At 41.6% G+C, this 22,836-nt stretch overlaps 2 protein-coding genes across 2 annotated transcripts in view; both read right to left on the reverse strand.

Annotated features, from left to right (window-relative positions):
• Positions 1-11,225, reverse strand: part of POLQ (DNA polymerase theta) — a gene marked incomplete at its 5' end in the record, with an annotated part of 84,263 nt that extends 73,038 nt beyond the window's left edge. The window contains 5 exon segments of the mRNA XM_083353467.1: positions 6,468-6,624; positions 6,957-7,087; positions 8,568-8,750; positions 10,962-11,135; positions 11,138-11,225. Of these exon segments, the coding sequence (XP_083209593.1) occupies positions 6,468-6,624; positions 6,957-7,087; positions 8,568-8,750; positions 10,962-11,135; positions 11,138-11,225 (733 nt within the window).
• Positions 11,226-14,608: 3,383 nt separating this feature from the next.
• The window catches only part of LOC310634441 (tumor necrosis factor receptor superfamily member 1A-like), a 29,958-nt gene continuing 21,730 nt past the window's right edge, over positions 14,609-22,836 (reverse strand). The window contains exon 10 of the mRNA XM_083352830.1: positions 14,609-15,408. Within this exon, the coding sequence (XP_083208956.1) occupies positions 15,143-15,408 (266 nt within the window). The 3' untranslated portion in view covers positions 14,609-15,142. The remainder of the gene's footprint in view (positions 15,409-22,836) is intronic.

Genomic DNA, 22,836 nt, shown 5'->3' on the forward strand with positions numbered 1-22,836 from the left:
CAGAGAGTTCTGACAAAACGTGATCCACTGGAAAAGGAAATGGCAACCCACTCCAGTATCTGCCATGAAAACCCCATGGACAGTACCAAAAGGCAATAAGATATGATGCTGGAAGATGAGCCACTCAGGTCAGAAGGTGTCCAATATGCTACTGGGGAAGAGCAGAGGGCTAGTACTAGTAGCGCCAGAATGAAGCAACTGAGCCAAAGCCGAAAGGACGCTCAGCTGTGGATGTATCTGGTGGTGAAAGGAAAGTCGATGCTGTAAAGATTTTTTCTCCATAGGAACCTGGAAAGTAAGATCCATGAATCAAGGAAAGCTGGACGTGGTCAAACAAGAGATGACAAGACTGAACATCGACATCTTAGGAATCAACGAACTACAATGGACAGGAATGGGTGAATTTAATAAAGATGACCATCAGGTATACTACTGCGGGCAAGAATCCCTCAGAAGAAATGGAGTAGTCTTCATAGTCAATAAAAGAGTAGGGAAAGCAATACTGGGATACAATCCCCAAAATGAAAGAATGATCTCAGTTCAAATCCAAGGCAAACCATTCAATATCACAGTAGTCCAAGTCTATGCCCCAACCACTGGTGCTAAAGAAGATGAAATTGACCGGTTCTATGAAGCCCTACAGCACCTTATAGAACTAACACCAAAAAATGATATCCTTATCATCATGGGGGATTGGAATTCTAAAGTTGGAAGCCAAAAGATAATTGGAACAGGCAAGTTTGGCCTTGGAGTACAAAATGAAGCAGGGCACACAGGCTGACAAAATTTTGTCAATAGAATATGATGGCCATAGCAAACACTCTTTTCCAACAACCCAAGAGACGGCTCTACACATAGACATCACCAGACGGTCAACAAAGAAATCAGATTGACTATGTGCTCTGCAGCCAAAGATGGAGAAGCTCTATACAGTCAGCAAAAACAAGACCAGGAGCTGACTGTGGCTCAGACCATGAGCTTCTCGTTGCAAAGTTTAGGCTTAAACTGAAGAAAGTAGGGGAAAGCACTAGGCCACTCAGGTATGAATTAAATCATATCCCTGTTGAATATACAGTAGAGGTGACAAATAGATTTAAGGAAATAGATCTGATAGACAGAGTGCCTGAAGAACTATGGACAGAGGTTGGCAACGTTGTACAAGAGGTAGCAACTAAAAGCATCCCAAAGAAAAAGAAATGCAAGAAAGCAAAATGGCTGTCTGAGGAAGATTTGCAAATAGATGAGGAAAGGAGGGAAGCAAAAGGCAAAGGAGAAAAAGAAAGATACGCCCAATTGAATGCAGAATTCCAGAGAATAGCTAGAAGAGATAAGAATGCCTTCTTAAATGAACAGTGGAAAAAAATAGAAGAAAACAAGAGAATAGAGAGGACCAGAGATCTCTTCAAGAACATTGGAGAGATGAAGGGAACGTTTCATGCAAAAATGGGCATGATAAAGGACCAAAATGGCAGGGACCTAACAGAGGCAGAAGAGATTCAGAAGAGATGGCAAAATTACACAGAACTATACAAGAATGAGCTTAACGTCCCTGATAACCACGATGAGGTGGTCACTGACCTCGAGCCAGACATCCTAGAATGTGAAGTGAAGTGGGCCTTAGAAAAACTGAGCAACAACAAAGCTAGTGGAGGTGACAGTATTCCAGCTGAGCTATTAAAAATCTTAAAAGATGATGCAGTAAAAGTGCTACACTCAATTTGCCAGCAAATTTGGAAAACTCAACAGTGGCCACAGGATTGGAAAAGATCAGTGTACATTCCAATTCCAAAGAAAGGCAGTGCCAAAGAATGTTCAAACTATCACACCATTGCACTCATTTCACATGCTAGTAAAGTTATGCTTAAAATCCTACAAGCTAGACTCCAGCAGTATGTGGATCGAGAACTACCAGAAGTACAGGCAGGATTTCGAAGAGGCAGAGGAACTAGATATCAAATTGCCAACATACGCTGGATCATGGAGAAAGCTAGGGAGTTCCAGAAAAACATCTACTTCTGCTTCATTGACTATGCTAAAACCTTTCATTGTGTGGATCACAACAAACTGTGGCAAGTTCTTAAAGAGATGGGAGTACCAGACCATCTTATTTGTCTCTTGAGAAACCTATATGCGGGTCAAGAAGCAACAGTGAGAACTGGACACGGAACCACTGATTGGTTCAAAATTGGGAAAGGAGTCCGGCAAGGCTGTATACTGTCGCCCTGCCTATTTAACTTATATGCAGAGTAGATAATGAGAAAGGCAGGGCTAGATGAATCAAAAGTTGGAATTAAGAAATATTAACAACCTAAGATATGCAGATGATACCACTCTAATGGCAGAAAGTGAAGAGGAACTAAAGAGCCTCTTGTTGTGGGTGAAGAAGGAGAGTGCAAAAGTTGGCTTGAAACTGAACATTAAGAAAACCAAGATCATGGCATCCGGCCCTCTCAATTCCTGGCAAATAGATGGGGAAGAAATGGAGGTAGTGACAGATTTTATTTTCCTGGGCTCCAAGATCACTGCAGATGGGGACTGTAGCCGAGAAACTAAAAGACGCTTGCTCCTCGGGAGGAAAGCAGTGGCAAATCTAGACAGCACACTAAAAAGTAGAGACATCACCATCACCCTGTCAACAAAAGTGCGTATAGTCAGGGCTATGATTTTCCCAGTTGCAATGTATGGCAGTGAAAGTTGGACCATAAGAAAGGCTGAGCACCAAAGAATTGAGGTCTTTGAACTATGGTGCCGGAGAAGACTCCTGCGAGTCCCTTGGACTGTAAGGCGATCAAACAAGTCAGTCCTGTTGTTGTTGTTGTTAGCTGCGAAGTCGTGTCCGACCCATCGCGACCCTATGGACAACATTCCTCCAGGCCTTCCTGTCCTCTACCATCTTCTGGAGTCCATTTAAGCTCACGCCTACTGCTTCAGTGACTCCATCCAGCCACCTCATTCTCTGTCGTCCCCTTCTTCTATTGCCCTCGATCTTCCCCAGCATTAGGCTCTTCTCCAGGGAGTCCTTCCTTCTCATTAGGTGGCCAAAGTACTTGAGTTTTAGCTTCAGGATCTGGCCTTCTAAAGAGCAGTCAGGATTGATCTCCTCTAGGACTGACCGGTTTGATCGCCTTGCAGTCCAAGGGACTCGCAGGAGTCTTCTCCAGCACCACAGTTCAAAGGCCTCAATTCTTTGGCGCTCAGCCTTTCTTATGGTCCAACTTTCACTACCATACATTGCAACTGGAAAGACCATAGCCTTGACTATACGCACTTTTGTTGACAGGGTGATGTCTCTGCTTTTTAGTGTGCTGTCTAGATTTGCCATGGCTTTCCTCCCCAGGAGCAAGCGTCTTTTAATTTCTTGGCTACAGTCCCCATCTGCAGTGATCTTGGAGCCCAGGAAAATAAAATCTGTCACTACCTCCATTTCTTCCCCATCTATTTGCCAGGAATTGAGAGGGCCAGATGCCATGATCTTGGTTTTCTTAATGTTAAGTTTCAACCCAAGTTTTGCACTCTCCTTCTTCACCTGCAACAAGAGGCTCTTTAGTTCTTCTTCACTTTCTGCCATTAGAGTGGTATCATCTGCGTATCTTAGGTTGTTGATATTTCTTCCGGCAATCTTAATTCCAACTTTTGATTCATCTAGCCCTGCCTTTCTCATGATGTGCTCTGCATATAAGTTAAATAGGCAGGGCGACAGTATACAGCCTTGCCGGACTCCTTTCCCAATTTTGAACCAATCAGTGGTTCCGTGTCCAGTTCTCACTGTTGCTTCTTGACCCGCATATAGGTTTCTCAAGAGACCAATAAGATGGTCTGGTACTCCCATCTCTTTAAGAACTTGCCACAGTTTGTTATGATCCACACAATCAAAGGCTTTAGCATAGTCAATGAAGCAGAAGTAGATGTTTTTCTGGAACTCCCTAGCTTTCTCCATGATCCAGCGTATGTTGGCAATTTGATCTCTAGTTCCTCTGCCTCTTCGAAATCCTGCCTGCACTTCTGGTAGTTCTCGATCCACATACTGCTGAAGTCTAGCTTGTAGGATTTTAAGCATGACTTTACTAGCATGAGAAATGAGTGCAATGGTGCGATAGTTTGAACATTCTTTGGCACTGCCTTTCTTAGGAATTGGAATGTAAACTGATCTTTTCCAATCCTGTGGCCACTGTTGAGTTTTCCAAATTTGCTGGCAAATTGAGTGTAGCACTTTTACTGCATTGTCTTTTAAGATTTTGAATAGCTCAGCTGGAATACTGTCACCTCCACTAGCTTTGTTGTTGCTCAGCTTTTCTAAGGCCCACTTCACTTCACATTCTAGGATGTCTGGCTCGAGGTCAGTGACCACCTCATTGTGATTATCAGGGACGTTAAGCTCATTCTTGTATAGTTCTTCTGTGTAATTTTGCCACCTCTTCTTAATCTCTTCTGCCTCTGTTAGGTCCCTGCCATTTTGGTCCTTTATCATGCCCATTTTTGCATTAAACGTTCCCTTCATTTCTCCAATTTTCTTGAAAAGATCTCTGGTCCTCCCTATTCTATTGTTTTCTTCTATTTCTTTGCACTGTTCATTTAAGAAGGCATTCTTATCTCTTCTAGCTATTCTCTGGAATTCTGCATTCAATTGGGTGTATCTTTCTTTTTCTCCCTTGCCTTTCGCTTCCCTCCTTTCCTCAGCTATTTGCAAAGCTTCCTCAGACAGCCATTTTGCTTTCTTGCATTTCTTTTTCTTTGGGATGGTTTTGGTTGCTACCTGTTGTACAATGTCACGAACCTCTGTCCATAGTTCTTCAGGCACTCTGTCTATCAGATCTAATTCCTTAAATCTATTTGTCACCTCTACTGTATATTCAACAGGGATATGATTTAATTCATACCTGACTGGCCTAGTGCTTTTCCCTACTTTCTTCAGTTTAAGCCTAAACTTTGCAAGGAGAAGCTCATGGTCTGAGCCACAGTCAGCTCCTGGTCTTGTTTTTACTGACTGTATAGAGCTTCTCCATCTTTGGCTGCAGAGCATATAGTCAATCTGATTTCTGTGTTGACCATCTGGTGATGTCCATGTGTAGAGCCGTCTCTTGGGTTGTTGGAAAAGAGTGTTTGCTATGACCATCGCATTCTCTTGACAGAATTCTATCAGCCTGTGCCCTGCTTCATTTTGCACTCCAAGGCCAAACTTGCCTGTTATTCCAGTTATCTTTTGGCTTCCTACTTTAGCATTCCAATCCCCCATGATGATAAGAACATCATTTTTTGGTGTTAGTTCTATAAGGTGCTGTAGTGCTTCATAGAACTGGTCAATTTCATCCTCTTCAGCACTGGTGGTTGGGGCATAGACTTGGACTACTGTGATATTGAATGGTTTGCCTTGGATTCGAACTGAGATCATTCTGTCATTTTGAGGATTGTATCCCAGTATTGCTTTTCCTACTCTTTTATTGACTATGAAGGCTACTCCATTTCTTCTGAGGGATTCTTGCCCGCAGTAGTATACCTGATGGTCATCTGAATTAAATTCACCCATTCCTGTCCATTTTAGTTCACTGATACCTAAGATGTCAATGTTCAGTCTTGTCGTCACTTGTTTGACCACGTCCAGCTTTCCTTGATTCATGGATCTTACATTCCAGGTTCCTATGGAGAAAAAATCTTTACAGCATCGGACTTTCCTTTCACCACCAGACACATCCACAGCTGAGCGTCCTTTCGGCTTTGGCCCAGTCGCTTCATTCTTTCTGGCGCTACTAGTACTAGCCCTCTGCTCTTCCCCAGTAGCATATTGGACGCCTTCCGACCTGAGGGGCTCATCTTCCAGCGTCATATCGTTTTGCCTTTTGGTACTGTCCATAGGGTTTTCATGGCAAAGATACTGGAGTGGGTTGCCATTTCCTTCTCCCGTGGATCACGTTTTGTCAGAACTCTCTGCTATGACCTGTCCGTCTTGGGTGGCCCTGCACGGCATAGCTCATAGCTTCATTGAATTACGCAAGCCCCTTCGCCACGACAAGGCAGTAATCCATGAAGGGGAAGTCAGTCCTAGAGGAGATCAACCCTGACTGCTCTTTAGAAGGCCAGATCCTGAAGTTGAAACCCAAATACTTTGGCCACCTAATGAGAAGGACTCACTGGAGAAGAGCCTAATGCTGGGAAAGATTGAGGGCAATAGAGGGACGACAGAAAATGAGGTGGCTGGATGGTGTCACTGAAGCAATAGGCGTGAGCTTAAATGGACTCCAGAAAATGGTAGAGGACAGGAAGGCCTGGAGGAACATTATCCATGGGGTTGCGATGGGTCAGACACGACTTCGCAGCTAACAATAACAAGGGGATGTATGTGAATGTGTGTGTTCTTTCTGTTCGTGAGAGAAAAAATGGTTACAGACGTGGCTATCATGCTGAAAAAAGATGTATCCAAGTAAACAATTTGTTTTTCACTATTCTCTTTATATTGATATTTGTCAGCTTACCCAGAGAGTCAAGAGTTTTCTCATCTATGAGTCTATTGACCAGACCGTTGGCTCTCTCAATAGTACAGACTGCAACGTCCAGTGCAGAAAAAGGGACCGAAGGAGAAACACTGCCTATATAACCTTCCACTTGTACACCCTCTTCTTGGAACATAGCCTATTTTTCAGAAAGAAGCACATAGATACAGGCAGTGTTCAAAATCAGCACTTCTAAAATTATTTACAACCTATTAATATAAAGTTTTAATGATGGGTTTGTTTCAGTGTTGATACTTATAAATTGCCCATTCTTTGGTAAGTAAGTAGAAAATAAACCTAGTTAAATAATTACTTTCCTTATCTTGCAAATGATCGTGCCAAGAATATATGTGATTTATGTTGCTTCAAGATCACAATGCACATCAAGATCACTACCCCGTTCCAGGTTTTTTAAAAAAACAGCAATCCAAAGCCACTAAAGAAAGTCCCACTGCAATTTTAAAATCACACCTGTAGGTAATATTTCTTCTCTTTTGCCACAGAGATGAAAGGGAGAATGAACAATGCTTTCTTCCGTGTTTCTAAAACTCTCTTCAATATGAGTAATTCGGCAACAAGTGTTTTCCCCGCACTCGTGGGAGCTGAAAGCCATTGAAAAAAGAGGCAACAATTTATAAGAAAATGATTAACAGCTACAGACTTTTTTTTTATTCAAGAATTTCTAAAATTATAGACTGTTCAGAGAGCACATGGTATCCCACCAATAATCATCTGAGCCGGCTTCCAGCAAGGAAAGTCAATGGGTGAAGGTAGATTTTCACTTAACCACCACATTATTCACTTAAATGCAGTGATTCGCTTAACAACTGTGCCAAAAAATCATAACATGGAGCATAACTTACTTAACAACCATCTTGCTTAGCAACGCAAAATTACTCCGCTCAGTAAATTTACACTGTATTGCAGTCTAAAAAAGTCAGGTTATGCTATTAATAAAATAGAAATAAGAATCCAAAATATTTTTGTACCAATCAGGTAGAAAAATATCTAAGCCTCTCTCACTTTCATAAATATCGCTCTAGCATACTGATACTCTAACAATAAGAATTTAAAAACATTTCTCTTTATCTAATACCGTATTTTTCTACAGCCACTAGCTTGGAAAACATTCTTATCAATCAACAATGCTTCTTATAAATTTAGAGTATTTACATACATCATGTCAGAACCCATAGTTATATTGCTTTCCTATGTCTCATTCATATTTCTCCCCTGACCCACTTCTCATTCTCATCTCTCCCTGAGTTCTGCCATACTCCTGGAGGGAGAGGGGAATGTTTGCGGGGTTATTGCCTTGACTTACTCTATCACTACATTGTAACACTTCGCTTTCCTGCATTATTTCTCTCTGAATTTTCTTCTACCTTAATGTCAGCTAGCAAAGGCAGGAGGAAGAAAGGAATGTGACCTCCGGCAACTGGCTTATCTCTGCGCTCTCAAGAGAAGGCGCGAAGAGTCGCCTAAACATCACTGTTACAACAGGAGCCAGCCTGATGTTATCTCCCGTTTCTCATTATGAACTTAACATCTGAGGATTGGCTGATTCGAACTGACCGGATGAACTATGGGGAGGAGTTTTTGCTTAGGACACTTTAACCTATCAATCTGCATGGGAAATCCTCAGATCCTGTCTAGTATGGCTGCTATCAGCTTCTCCTAATAAAAGTTCCTTATGGAAGAGTCTGCTTCCACGAGTTCTGCTTTCTTGGGATGAGGTTTTGAAGTGGGCCCTGACACATCTTGTCCTCAAACTTTCTGTAAGAGTTATTAAAAAGTTGGAAGAATATTAGTATCATTTATGAAATAAATTTTGTTAATTTTTTTCCAACTTTCCCATGCTTAAAATGTAATCCAAATCCATGTCATTTGACATTACTAAAGAAACTGCCATTAAAATTAATTTATATTAGAAACAGAAAAAGGGAAGCGCACTATCCAATTCAATATCTAAATACTTCAGTAAAATTGTGTAAATTGTTCTCACCTAAAACCTATAAAACTAAAAAAAATGCAGAAAAAGGAAAAAAAAACAGTAAATGATTTTATTAGTATCTGTCTTACCCGAGTAGACTAAGTTCCTTCCCTCCAATACTTGATCAGCCATCAAGCACTCTGCTTGCCATTGGAACATACGAACTACTCCCAAACCATGATATTTCTCCAGGACTGTTTTGGGAAGCTCCCAGTTTGCTAACAATAGTTTGTCACTGTTGTCATCAGGAACATCCACATGTTGACATGGTCCTAAGTGGAAATCCAGCATTACATTAGGACTCCTCTACCACAGAGGTGGTTGGTGGGACATACAGGGGATTAATAAATATGAAAAATTTGTTGGGATTTAAAAGCTAATTATAGTTTATAGTTGTGAGATCAATAAGAACTGACTTTTGCTCCCTGGATAGGAGTCATAAATATCCATAGAAAATAATGGGAGCTGAGAATCACTATAGTACTTAGATGACAAGGCTTCCTGGTAATCAGTATGAGCTTCTGATATGAAAGCATAGTTCTTATGATAACCACATTTAATTAAATGTTTTTCACAGAACTTTATGCAGTTATTGAAATATTTAATATGAATAAATATCAGAGATTTTAAGGGAGCGTTATTTTTGTTGCGCAGGCAGCCAAGCGTATAGACCACATTTGTCATGTTTATCCACCTATCAAGTTTCTCCCAAGGATCTGGAATAAGCAGATGTTGTTTGACAGTGTTAAGGGTATCATAACAGGATGTAAGCTATTCCAAATAAAGCTGCCTTTTGCAATTGGCTAATGGTGATTTTATCAATGTATTATTATTTGGATTATTGAAACTTAGAATGGAAACAGCTTTCATTTCCTTGAGAAAAATTAGATACTGTCTCTATTTACAAAATTACAAATGAAAAGCAACAGAAAATTGTTAATATGCAAGCGGGTGGGCAGGTTTGGGGTGGGGGGGATTTGGGGATATATTGTAAAATTTTGTTTTTGTAAAACTCTTTAATAAAAAGAAATATGCAAGCAAATGTAAGTAGCAATAACCAATACATTATTGGAAACAGCAAAGTCATGAGCATGCTCACAACAGTTTCTGAACAATTTATTTTAAAAAAGTTAAAAGTTCTGGCTTGGTGTGGAATCCTTCTGAAGTGAATGTGAGAAAATATGTATTCACCCATTAAGGTCCTTGGGAAATTTTTCCCTCAGTTCAGTTGAAAACCCACTAAGTTTGTGGAAGAGAATCAACTGCTGTTTCTCACTGCTGAAGCAGGACAAAAACACTATTGTGACTCGAAATGGGAATGTTGAGACAGACACAATTAAAGCTGCATAATTTAGTTTGTATCCTTCTTCATGATCTTGGTTAATGCTGTTGTGAAAAAAAATCCTTCTCCAAAGATTCCACTACAGTTGAACTAGCTAGCATCTGTATCTGCTGAGCAACTGCAGTTGCATCAAGGTGTGGGGTCCTTGTGTGCATTTGTTCTTTTTCTATGTATGCACATGTACATATGCAATCTCTAACTCACAAGGCACTTCATATATTGTATCTTTTGAAATCTAAGTACGGTAAGTCTTTCTAATCCTGCCTATCCCATATGTCTGAACTGCATATTATACATCCAAAGAATTACAGTGCAAATTGATCTACCAATTGGAAGTGGAAAGTGCCTATCCTGGATCTATAATGATAACCAGTTGTCAAAGGGATGCAAAGTTGCAAAATAAATAATCTGACAGATAAATGTATCATATAATGCTTTTGTTTATCAATTAATAGAACAAAATGTTTTTCAGAGTATGAACTAGTCTGATAAAGCAGAATTCAGAAATTACTACTGAGGTTTAAGTAATGCATTTTGAATTCAGGTGTCTTCTCGGATGCGATAACATAAATATGTCCCCTGAAATACTGCATAAATGATTTTCTAAAACTCATTTGTAAGTCATACAAAGGAGAAACATGGTTAGGACAGAAATCTTATTTAATGGTTAGAAATTTGCCCATAAATTTTAGTTTCAAAATCAATATTCTGCCTTATGACTATTCAGGAAAATGTGTGATACAGTAAGAAAAATATTAATAAAATTTAAATAAAGTTTAACTATCATTTATTAGATTCATTTAAGAATTCCCGTGTAGAAAACAGCAAGTTTTGAGAAGCTTTCTTTTATGCAGCTACTGCTCCAGGAGATGTTTCTCCAGTCCCATATCACAATGACCATTTGACATTTTAATAAGTTAGCAAAAGTTGCAACCCAAAAATTCATCTCTGGCCACTGCGTGCTTTATTTGCAGCTCACGCTTAGCATGCATCGGCTGCAATGAAATCTTACTAATAAACCTTTCTCGATTACTAGCCATTATTTTTCCCAGCCGTTCAGCTTCCAAATATATTTCTTATATTTCTCATCCTTTTGAGATTGAACTGAACCCGCCCGGCTACGGGTTCAAAGCCTGCTTACCTTGCAAGCTGCGAGTCCGGGCTCTGGAGCTCTCTAAGCCGGCAGGTGGGCTGAGCACTGGGCCCCTCGTGGCTTCTTCACGGGGAGAAAAGGGGACCGTGGCCGCCTCCAGGAGCCTCGGTTCTTCCAGGCAGCAGCCCTCAGCCGCCATCTTCCCGCCAAACCGTTCAAAGCGCCGGAAGTGTCGTCCTTTACTGACGATTTCCCGTAAAAGCCTCGCCAGATATTCCAGGAACTGCGAGCCGGCTTCTTCGCGCATCTCATTCACAGTGGCGGAATTTCTAGCGTCCATAGAAATATCCGAGGGGATCCAGCATTTGATCTCACCCGCGAGTTTGTCTCCTCCCGTTCAACGTTGGTTTTTGTATTCCTGTAACGGTCCGTTCCTTTTTTTCCTAACGGATGGACGTTAAAACTTCATCGCAGGGCGCAGATATGCTATTTAAAAATGCTGGTATTTCGTGTAAGCATTTCTGATTACAGAGCGAAATTAAGAGGGCATCAAACTATTCTCCAAAGCACCAGAGGGCAGGACAAGAAACAATGGTTGGAAACTGACCGAAGAGAGAAGCGACCTGGAATTAAGGATTAACTTCCTAACAGTGAGGACAATTAACCAGTGGAACAGCTTGTCTTCAGAAATCGTGGGTGCTCCATCACTGGAGGTTTTTAAGCAGAGACTGGACAGTCACTTGTCTGAAATGGTATAGGTTCTCCTGCTTGAGCAAGGGGCTGGACTAGAAGACCTCCAAGGTTCCTTCCAGTTTCTCTTCTCTCTTCTCTTCAGCAGGGGATATGGGCTATGTTGTTTAAATGTATTCAATTACTTACCTATAAAGAGAAGGTCAACAAATCCTACACATAAATATTTGTTAATTGTATGTTATCACTGATTGTATCTAACAGACTAACAATTTGAACGGATCTTAAGGTCTTCTAGTCCAACCCTTGCTCAAGCAGGAAACCCTATAACATTTCAGACAAATGGTTGTCCAATGTTTTCTTAAAAACCTCCAATGTTGGAGCACCCACATTTTCTGCAAGCAAATCGTTCTAGTGATTATTCTAGTGGTCAGGAAGATTTTCTCCTTGATTAGTTTCAATCCATTGCTTCTGCCTTCAGGTTCTTTGGAGAATAGCTTGACTCTCTCTTCTTTGTGGCAGCACCTTAGATAAGGGCTTTTCAACCAATGGTACGGGTACCACCTGTGGTACATTGGCAGGTGGTACGCGACCATCCTAGAAAAGTAGCGGGGGAGGGGAATGAGCTGAACTAGTGGCAGCACCGCACAAGCCTGAGCGAGAGGAGATGGCTGGAGCTGCAGGGCTGTCAGGGCTTAGTGGAAACGCCAAGATCAGCACCAGGCTCCACCTGGAGCTCAGCGCTGATTCTGGCGCTTCTGAGCCAAGAAGCGCCAATCAGCTGGAATGTTGCAGCATCTCCAGGGTCTTGTAATTTATATTCAGATGCTTGGCAACTGATTCATAGTTATGACAGTCACAGTGTCCCAGGGTCATATGAAGTGACCAAAACCTGCTGCAACCACCTAGCAGATGGGGGGGGGGGAGGGGGAATAAAAACCAAACCCCACCCCACCCCCGCTGCCAATCCTCAACAGAAATGCTCACAATGAAAACCTCGGACAGGAGAAAGTGCCGCCAGGCAGGCAGGCAGATGTCTTGCTCGGCTGTGCTTGGGGGGCACTTTTTTCAGTGCCATTGTAACTTCGAACAGTCACTAAGCGAACTGTTGTAAGTTGAGGACTACCTGTAGTTCATCACTTTTTTACTTTTTTTTTGGTCATCAAGTTTTTGACACCTTGCTAGGTGACTGGTGGTACTCAGATGTTGCCATATCCTAAAAGTGGTACAATGGGTGAAAAGGTTGAAAAGCCCTGCCTTAGATATTGGAACACTGCTATCATGTCATTCCTAGTCCTTTTCATTAAACTAAACATACCCAATTCCTTCAACCATTCTTTCTATGTTTTAGCTTCCAGTCCTGGTAGCTTTTTATATTACCTGTTGTTCTTCCAAACAACTTGTTTCTCTCAACATAATTGCCCTCACAGGAAACAATAGTATCTCCAAGAGACATTAAAATCTGCCCATGCAGGAGAGCCACCTCCTTCCAAGCTGTATCTCCACCTGTAGCTGCAGGATGAGGAGGGCTGGACTGTTGCTCTGCTCCTTTAGGAAGCTAAAAGCCCACCTTCATCTTGGTCAGGAACAGGAACACATTCTAACTGCAGTACAGCAAAATGACGATGGCCCAGAGCAGCTTGTCAAAGATGCTGGAAAGTATATCATGAAGAGACAAAGTTGGATCATTCTGCCTATCCCAGGTCCACAGGAAGAAATGTGTAAGGGTCAGCCTGATAGACTTCCTGAGAAGTCAAGGGAGGAACAACCTGTGGCTCTGCCTACCTACACATGTGCTCTAAGATATGGCATGTGACCATGTTTTTCTGGGTCATGATATGTGGGGAGGGTTTAACCTGACTCAGTCTAAGAGAAGGAGCTAGGGCCAGGGGGCTGGTGTCACCACACACTTCCTGCATAACCAGAATGGTAAGAAAAAGGAAATGGAATAGTGAAAGGCCAATTTCTCCAGGTGAGAACTGAATTGGAGATTGTAGGAATATAAGGCCTTTCTTTTTCAAAGTCTTCAGTTTAACCTTGGTTGTCAAGCCTTACCAGACATTATCACAAGGAAGTTGATTGGATCCAGGTCCAGCTCTGGTTGTAGTGCAGCGTTCTTCTGGGGTCCTGCTGTTGAGTGGAGAGATACAGGATGATTAGATCTACATTAGGGGCCAATTTGTGGGAAAGGAGTCATCTGAAACTCAGCTGGAGGAAGGCAGAGAAGTAGAGCTAGTCTCTCTGGCATCAACTGGTCAGGTACCATTTTGTCTCATATCTGCAGCCCTGTAGCTTCCCTGTAGGTCTTTCACTGTCAGAAGTGTTTCTATCTGTAATAGCCACCAACTTGCAAGACTTTCACCATGTCTTCCAGCTGTATGTTCTGGCAAAGACGTGACAGTTCCTCAATGGTAATACAGATAAAAATAGGGCACGTCTTTGAAATGTCACCAGGATCTCAGGTACTTTCCTTCAAGGTGCTGAAGTTCGTCTTCATATTCTTCAGGGGAATCTTTTGAATGACAAGGACTCGAAGTTGAAAAGAGATTCAGAACTGCTATTTCCATGGAATCTGTTGTCTCTAGAATAAAGAGAGGACTAAGCAGGTTTGAAGCATTATAAAGTGGTATTAACACTTCACATGATCTTGATTCTAGATCTCTGTTAATGTAGCCTCAAATTGCATTGGTTTTTTTGGTAGCTCAGCTCACCACTGGCTCATATTTAAGTGATTGTCCATTAGGACTCCAAGATTAATATTTATACTATAACTATATACTACATATTTATATTCAATATTTATTATATTTATAATATAGTATATATTTATACTATTTATGGATTTAATACTAGTTGTATATGATGATTTGTAAAGTCCAGTCTGAAAAATCCTAGATACCAATACTAACCCTATAGTTAGTATACAAATTAAGCTTTCCTAATAAAAACAGTATGCATGCAACCATTCAAGAAAAGCAAAGGCAAGAAATAGGGTAAAGCAGAGGTTCCAAGAATGTTCTTTATTGTTGTAGGGAAGAAAAGCAAAATCTTGAAACTTGGCAGTTTCTCTCTGACCCATCTTATAGGATCCAAAATCAAGGTGTTATTGTTTCAAGTTTCTTTCTCATAGTTTCCTCTTCCTTAAAACTGAACAATCTTTTCTCAAAGTCCCCCCCTTAATATGTTCATTCCTTCCCTTGTTTTAAAAGATCTATATTTTTTTCACAAGTGCATAGTTACTGGGCACATGAAACATATACATTAAGAAGTAGGCAAAAATAATGGGCATTAAAAAACAAAACAAACATTTGATATGAGTTTGGCTATATAGTGGATGAATATTAATAGGTAACTCTTATATTACACACACACCTTAATTTGCTTAATTAACTGGATGATTCCATTTAAAGCATATGTTAGGGATACACAGTATATTTAAAAAATTCCATTTATGGTACAATGGAAAAACAAACTTGAAGATAAAGTAAGTTTGCACCAGTGAGTTCTCTTTGGAAAGAAAGCAGTTAATACAATGTCTCTCACAGTTTGACCAGTGCTTCCTGAATATCCTCAATACATCCACTTAGGTCCATTCTACTGAGAACCTGACTGATGCGCTCCATAGTAGCATCATGGTTTGCCAATAGTCTCCATTCTTTTAGTGTCTCATATTGTGCATCCCGCACAGGCCTATGGTCAAAAAAAATCCTCTCAATTGTATTTTCACTCAGTCCCAGGTTCCTCACAAATTCCTTCCATCGTAATACTGGTACAGCATCCATCACAGCGTATAAAACCACAGGACCTGGGGGGAAAGCATACAGTTGAAAAAATGTGTCTAGCATTTTTATTCTTCCCTCGGTGCCAGATTCTCTATGGTAAGAAAGATACTAGGTTTTAGATAGATACCTGTATATTAGAAGTAGAAGGCAACAACTTGAACTCCCATATAGTTCTTTGAATGGGACAATTAAGCAATAAAAACTTAAGGTGGAAGTATTAAATCCATTCCATTGAAATTTTAACATAATCCCCTCCCCACAAAATTATCTACACCAGAGGTACCCAATCTTTTGGGCACCAGACACCAGTTCTGTGGAGAGTGGTTTTTCCACAGACCAGAGGGTGCGTGGTTTTGTGAGCTGCCTGCATCTTGCAGATGGGGCTTTGCTTGTTTGTGCAGCCCGGTTGCTGGCATGCCGTAGCACAGTACTGGTCCATGGACCGGGGGTTGGGGACCCCTGATCTACACAGTATTCAGTGTTTCTACCCAGATAAGTAATTCTATAAGCATTATAAAACTTATCTATTAGGAAAAATATTATTAAACTAAGAAATGTCCACTATATTTGACTGTTGTAGGATTCTTCAAGGTCTAGGTTCTGTCAGAGATGTAGTGATGTTTTATGTATAATGCAACTCCACCTCCTCTTTTGTTGGGTCTGTTTCTTTTGAATAGTTTATATCCTTCCATCAGTACATTCCAGTCATAAGTTTCATCCCACCAGGTTTCAGTAATGGCAACTATATCGTATCTGCCTTCATGTAATAATACTTCACATTCGCCCTGCTTGTTCCCTAAACTTTGAGCATTACTATGTAGGCATTTGAGTCCTTTATTGGTCTTGGGTATGTTTCTTGTATCTCCTACTTTATAATTGGGATTTCCATCCTTTCCATCACTCTCTATTTCATTATGTTTTTCTTTGTTTCTTTTTTCTCTTTACTCCCTTCCTCCTTATGTGATTGGTTATCTAGTGATTTTTGCTTGGAATTAGGTTTCAATAGATCATGAAGTTCCCCCACCCACCCATTTTTAGTTTAAAGCCCTTTTGATAAGATGAGCCAGTTGTTTTCCAAATATATTTTTTCCAGTTCTTGTAGATCTTTATCTTCTAGGGAAGCCGAAGTTCTGGTGACGCCACTTAACTGAGAAGTGACAATAATGTTCTTATTTGGTAGGGTTTTGCTTGTATTATATCACTATCTAATTTTTCTACAGTGAAATATTTATATTTTATCAGAACCAAGTTAAAAAAAATGGACTTGGTCAATGTAAATTTAAGAAGAGTACTACAGTATTGGCTTCATTTTGAGAAGAAGCTATTATTTTGATCATTTTAGTAAAAGAATGATGGATTATCTGTTAACTGTCCTGGATGCTTTAATGACTTTAAACCTTCTCTACTGCCTCTTTGGATTTGCAGAAGTGTATGTCACACTTAGTACTTAGTACTAAGTACACTTAGTATTTTAAAACCTTCCTATATTGGCTAATAGGATAGTTCTTCACAGTACAATACACCCTGTTCACATCCTAGCTAGGATTTCATCTAGAGAACACAAAGACAGTATGATAACCATAATTAAAAAGCACAAGAAAGAATGTTCTTCCTGCGTCAACTCAGAAAGCTCAGACTGTCCAAGGATATGCAGTTCTACAGAGGAATTATTGAGTTTGTCATTTGTAGCTCAACAACTGTTTGGTTTGGCACAGCAGCCAAACAGAACAGACAGAGAATTGAAAGAGTAGTTAGGACTGCAGAAAAAAATAAACCGCAACCAGCCTGCCTTCTGTTGAGGATCTGTATACTGCACGACCCCTTCATGGATTACTGCCTTGTCGTGGCGAAGGGGCTTGCGTAATTCAATGAAGCTATAAGCTAAGCTGTGCAGGGCCACCCAAGACAGACAGGTCATAGCAGAGAGTTCTGACAAAACGTGATCCACTGGAGAAGGAAATGGCAACCCACTCCAGTATATTTGCCATGAAAACCCTATGGACAGTACCAAAAGGCAAAACGATATGACGCTGGAAGATGAGCCCCTCAGGTCGGAAGGCGTCCAATATGCTACTGGGGAAGACCAGAGGGCTAGTACTAGTAGCGCCAGAAAGAATGAAGCGACTGGGCCAAAGCCGAAAGGACGCTCAGCTGTGGATGTGTCTGGTGGTGAAAGGAAAGTCCGATGCTGTAAAGATTTTTTCTCCATAGGAACCTGGAATGTAAGATCCATGAATCAAGGAAAGCTGGACGTGGTCAAACAAGAGATGACAAGACTGAACATCGACATCTTAGGTATCAGCGAACTAAAATGGACAGGAATGGGTGAATTTAATTCAGATGACCATCAGGTATACTACTGTGGGCAAGAATCCCTCAGAAGAAATGGAGTAGCCTTCATAGTCAATAAAAGAGTAGGAAAAACAATACTGGGATACAATCCTCAAAATGACAGAATGATCTCAGTTTGAATCCAAGGCAAACCATTCAGTATCACAGTAGTCCAAGTCTATGCCCCAACCACCAGTGCTGAAGAGGATGAAATTGACCGGTTCTATGAAGCCCTACAGCACCTTATAGAACTAACACCAAAAAATGATGTCCTTATCATCATGGGGGATTGGAATGCTAAAGTAGGAAGCCAAAAGATAACCGGAATAACAGGCAAGTTTGGCCTTGGAGTGCAAAATGAAGCAGGGCACAGGCTGATAGAATTCTGTCAAGAGAATACGATGGTCATAGCAAACACTCTTTTTCAACAACCCAAGAGACGGCTCTACACATGGACATCACCAGATGGTCAACACAGAAATCAGATTGACTATATGCTCTGCAGCCAAAGATGGAGAAGCTCTATACAATCAGTAAAAACAAGACCAGGAGCTGACTGTGGCTCAGACCATGAGCTTCTCCTTGCAAAGTTTAGGCTTAAACTGAAGAAAGTAGGGGAAAGCACTAGGCCACTCAGGTATGAATTAAATCATATCCCTGTTGAATATACAGTACAAGTGACAAATAGATTTAAGGAATTAGATCTGATAGACAGAGTGCCTGAAGAACTATGGACAGAGGTTCGTGACATTGTACAACAGGTAGCAACCAAAACCATCCCAAAGAAAAAGAAATGCAAGAAAGCAAAATGGCTGTCTGAGGAAGGTTTGCAAATAGCTGAGGAAAGGAGGGAAGCGAAAGGTAAGGGAGAAAAAGAAAGATACGCCCAACTGAATGCAGAATTCCAGAGAATAGCTAGAAGAGATAAGAATGCCTTCTTAAATGAACAATGCAAAGAAATAGAAGAAAACAATAGAATAGGGAGGACCAGAGATCTTTTCAAGAAAATTGGAGAGATGAAGGGAACGTTCAATGCAAAAATGGGCATGATAAAGGACCAAAATGGCAGGGACCTAACAGAGGCAGAAGAGATTAAGAAGAGGTGGCAAAATTACACAGAAGAACTATACAAGAATGAGCTTAACGTCCCTGATAATCACAATGAGGTGGTCACTGACCTCGAGCCAGACATCTTAGAATGTGAAGTGAAGTGGGCCTTAGAAAAGCTGAGCAACAACAAAGCTAGTGGAGGTGACAGTATTCCAGCTGAGCTATTCAAAATCTTAAAAGACAGTGCAGTAAAAGTGCTACACTCAATTTGCCAGCAAATTTGGAAAACTCAACAGTGGCCACAGGATTGGAAAAGATCAGTTTACATTCCAATTCCAAAGAAAGGCAGTGCCAAAGAATGTTCAAACTATCGCACCATTGCACTCATTTCTCATGCTAGTAAAGTCATGCTTAAAATCCTACAAGCTAGACTTCAGCAGTATGTGGATCGAGAACTACCAGAAGTACAGGCAGGATTTCGAAGACGCAGAGGAACTAGAGATCAAATTGCCAACATACGCTGGATCATGGAGAAAGCTAGGGAGTTCCTGAAAAACATCTACTTCTGCTTCATTGACTATGCTAAAGCCTTTGATTGTGTGGATCATAACAAACTGTGGCAAGTTCTTAAAGAGATGGGAGTACCAGACCATCTTATTTGTCTCTTGAGAAACCTATATGCGGGTCAAGAAGCAACAGTGAGAACTGGACACGGAACCACTGATTGGTTCAAAATTGGGAAAGGAGTCCGGCAAGGCTGTATTCTGTCGCCCTGCCTATTTAACTTATATGCAGAGCACATCATGAGAAAGGCGGGGCTAGATGAATCAAAAGTTGGAATTAAGATTGCCGGAAGAAATATCAACAACCTAAGATATGCAGATGATACCACTCCAATGGCAGAAAGTGAAGAAGAACTAAAGAGCCTCTTGTTGCGGGTGAAGGAGAGTGCAAAAGTTGGGTTGAAACTGAACATTAAGAAAACCAAGATCATGGCATCTGGCCCTCTCAATTCCTGGCAAATAGATGGGGAAGAAATGGAGGTAGTGACAGATTTTATTTTCCTGGGCTCCAAGATCACTGCAGATGGGGACTGTAGCCAAGAAATTAAAAGACGCTTGCTCCTGGGGAGGAAAGCCATGGCAAATCTAGACAGCACACTAAAAAGCAGAGACATCACCCTGTCAACAAAAGTGTGTATAGTCAAGGCTATGGTCTTCCCAGTTGCAATGTATGGCAGTGAAAGTTGGACCATAAGAAAGGCTGAGCGCCAAAGAATTGAGGCCTTTGAACTATGGTGCTGGAGAAGACTCCTGCGAGTCCCTTGGACTGCAAGGCGATCAAACCGGTCAGTCCTAGAGGAGATCAACCCTGACTGCTCTTTAGAAGGCCAGATCCTGAAGCTAAAACTCAAATACTTTGGCCACCTAATGAGAAGGAAGGACTCACTGGAGAAGAGCCTGATGCTGGGAAAGATCGAGGGCAATAGAAGAAGGGGACGACAGAGAATGAGGTGGCTGGATGGAGTCACTGAAGCAGTAGGCATGAGCTTAAATGGACTCCAGAAGATGGTGGAGGACAGGAAGGCCTAGAGGAATGTTGTCCATAGGGTCGCGATGGGTTGGACACGACTTCGCAGTTAACAACAACAACAATACTGCACGAACCAGAGAAAGTATCTACAGACACCTCACATCCTGGCCATACTATTTCAACTTCTCCCCTCAGGATGCCGCTATAGAGCGTTGCATGCAAAACAACTAGACACAAATATAGTTCCCCCCCATGCCATCACTCTGATGAACACTTAATTCCCACAGCACTGTCTCATTTCTCATATTTTCTCATCTTCTCAACTCTCCTATCTTCTCCTATTGTTTTCTTATGATTTATCAATTGTTTTTGTAACATATGATTAATGATTGTAACTATGATATATGATCTATGACCTATTATTTGCTGTTTATATATACACTGTGAACATATGCACTGGAGACAAATTCCTTGTGTCCAATCACATTTGGCCCTTAAAGAATTCTGTTCTATTCTATTCTATTCTGCTCTGTTCTCTTCTATTCATGTCCTAGTCCTGGTCTATAAAGAGCTTCCCATGTGCTTAAATTCCAGCACTTACAGATATTTGTTTGAACATTCTCTATGTCGATTAGTTATTTATCACAGCAATCCCCAAAGTTTTCAGCTTGGTGGCCGGTGGTGGGGGAGGGGATGCTTGCACGGCCTGATCCAAATGGGACACAACCTGGTAGTGGACCATGGCCCAGGGGTTAGGGACACCTCATTTATCAGTTTTGTATACGCAAAATTTTCATAATGAGCAAAAAGCATAAAATATGTAAAATGCCTATTGTGAGCAATGTCTTTTCTTTTGAATCAAAACATGAGATCCTCTGTAAACCTGAGGCACTGTAGTCTGTAATCCCAGGATGGAGGGGCTGCCTACAAGTCAGCAAAGAAGCAGCATAGCTTTGATGTCTTAGACTAAAGGCAGAAAGAGGGCAAAGACAATCTTTTCCTGGCAGTTCAAAGAATATACCTTTAGTTATGTGGATAATAGTTGCTTTTGTATGGAAAGATTCTATCTGTAGGCAAACAACAATGAAACTAAATAGAGGCTATTGGGCCTCACACTACCTATATTTAAGATTCTCTGTATTTTTTAATATTTGAGTAAGACTTTTTTCCCCTCTCCTTTTGGGTCTTTTGATTGGCAGCCATATTCCACATATTCTACATGTCATCTTGGTAGATATACCGAGTTGCAAATGTTCTAAGTTACGGGATAAGTGCCCCTAGTGTTTACGAAAAAGTCCCAAAATTACAAATATTGCAGCACTACGGCAGTTGTTCACCCTTACAAATGACTGCAGAGACACTGCAACATTCACCCTGGCCACTCCCTCAACAACCCCCCTGTCCCAGGTCTCCCTAGTCACTAGGCCTGTGGATACTATCTAGAGTCTTCGCATCTTGGCTGTTTTGCTGCTTCTGGCCTTCTGTGTGTTTGCAGAGAATGGAGACCTAAAGTACCGTAAGATCATGCAAGATCTCATGGTACTAAAGGCCTCTGTTCTCTGCAGAGGCCTGGACTAGATCTGCGGCAAAAGTCTTTGCAAATGGAAGTAAGGGCTGAAACATCGAAGTCTTCCCTTCTTCTCAGCCCAGAGTGAACCTCCAGAGACCCACTGCGGGCCTCCCACGTCCAGATCGGAGGTCAGGTGCAGTGGTTGCGGGTCTCCAGAGGTCTATTCTGGGCGGGGAAACCTCTTGTGAGCCTCTGATCCCCAGAAAGGAGGCTGAAAGCTTCTAAGGGCCATGATCTTGTGCTCAGGCACCCATCCACTTTTGCAGAGAATGGGTGCCTGACTTCCCACAAGATCAGGGCATCCAGAAGCTTCCAGGCTCTGCGTAAAAAGTGTTTGCATGCCAACAGGAGGTTTGAAGCAATGTGATTTCATTGCCCCAAACCTCCCTTTGGCATGCAAACGCTTTTCCACACCAAGCCTGGAAGCCTTTGGAGGAGACTCACCAAGGCTGCCTGCCAGTCCAGAAGTGGCCGGCAACCCAATAAGTCAGAGAAGCTGAGCAGGGCATGCTCATCCTGCTCTTTCTCTGCTTTCACTGGGAACAAAGAAACAGGCTGGAGAGGAGACATATCTTCACAAGGTAAGTGACCCGGGCGCGGCAGGATGGAGGGGGAGCAATTGAAGGGACCCCGGGGGAGGAAGAATGAGGTATTTCAGTGGGTCGGGGGGGGGAAGCTTGGGTGGTCTGAAGTAGGTGGCCTGTTCCATCACTAGGCCCCGCATGGCCTTCCCCACCCTGAGATACCTCATGTTCACCTAATGACCTGTGCATTCGCCCATGTATTAAATTAGCGAATTCGTGGGTGAAAGCAGAGAGTGATCTTGTTCGAGGTACGAGATTCACTCCCATGAATTCTTAAGTTACGAATGGAATGGGCAGGCTCCATTCCATTTGTAACTCGAGGACTACCTGTAATGCACAAATATTTTTAATAGCGCCTATCACCCACTCCAGTATGTTTTAAA

The sequence above is a fragment of the Vipera ursinii genome (assembly GCF_947247035.1).
Source record: "Vipera ursinii genome assembly, chromosome: 2".
In the NCBI taxonomy this organism is placed as follows: domain Eukaryota; kingdom Metazoa; phylum Chordata; class Lepidosauria; order Squamata; family Viperidae; genus Vipera; species Vipera ursinii.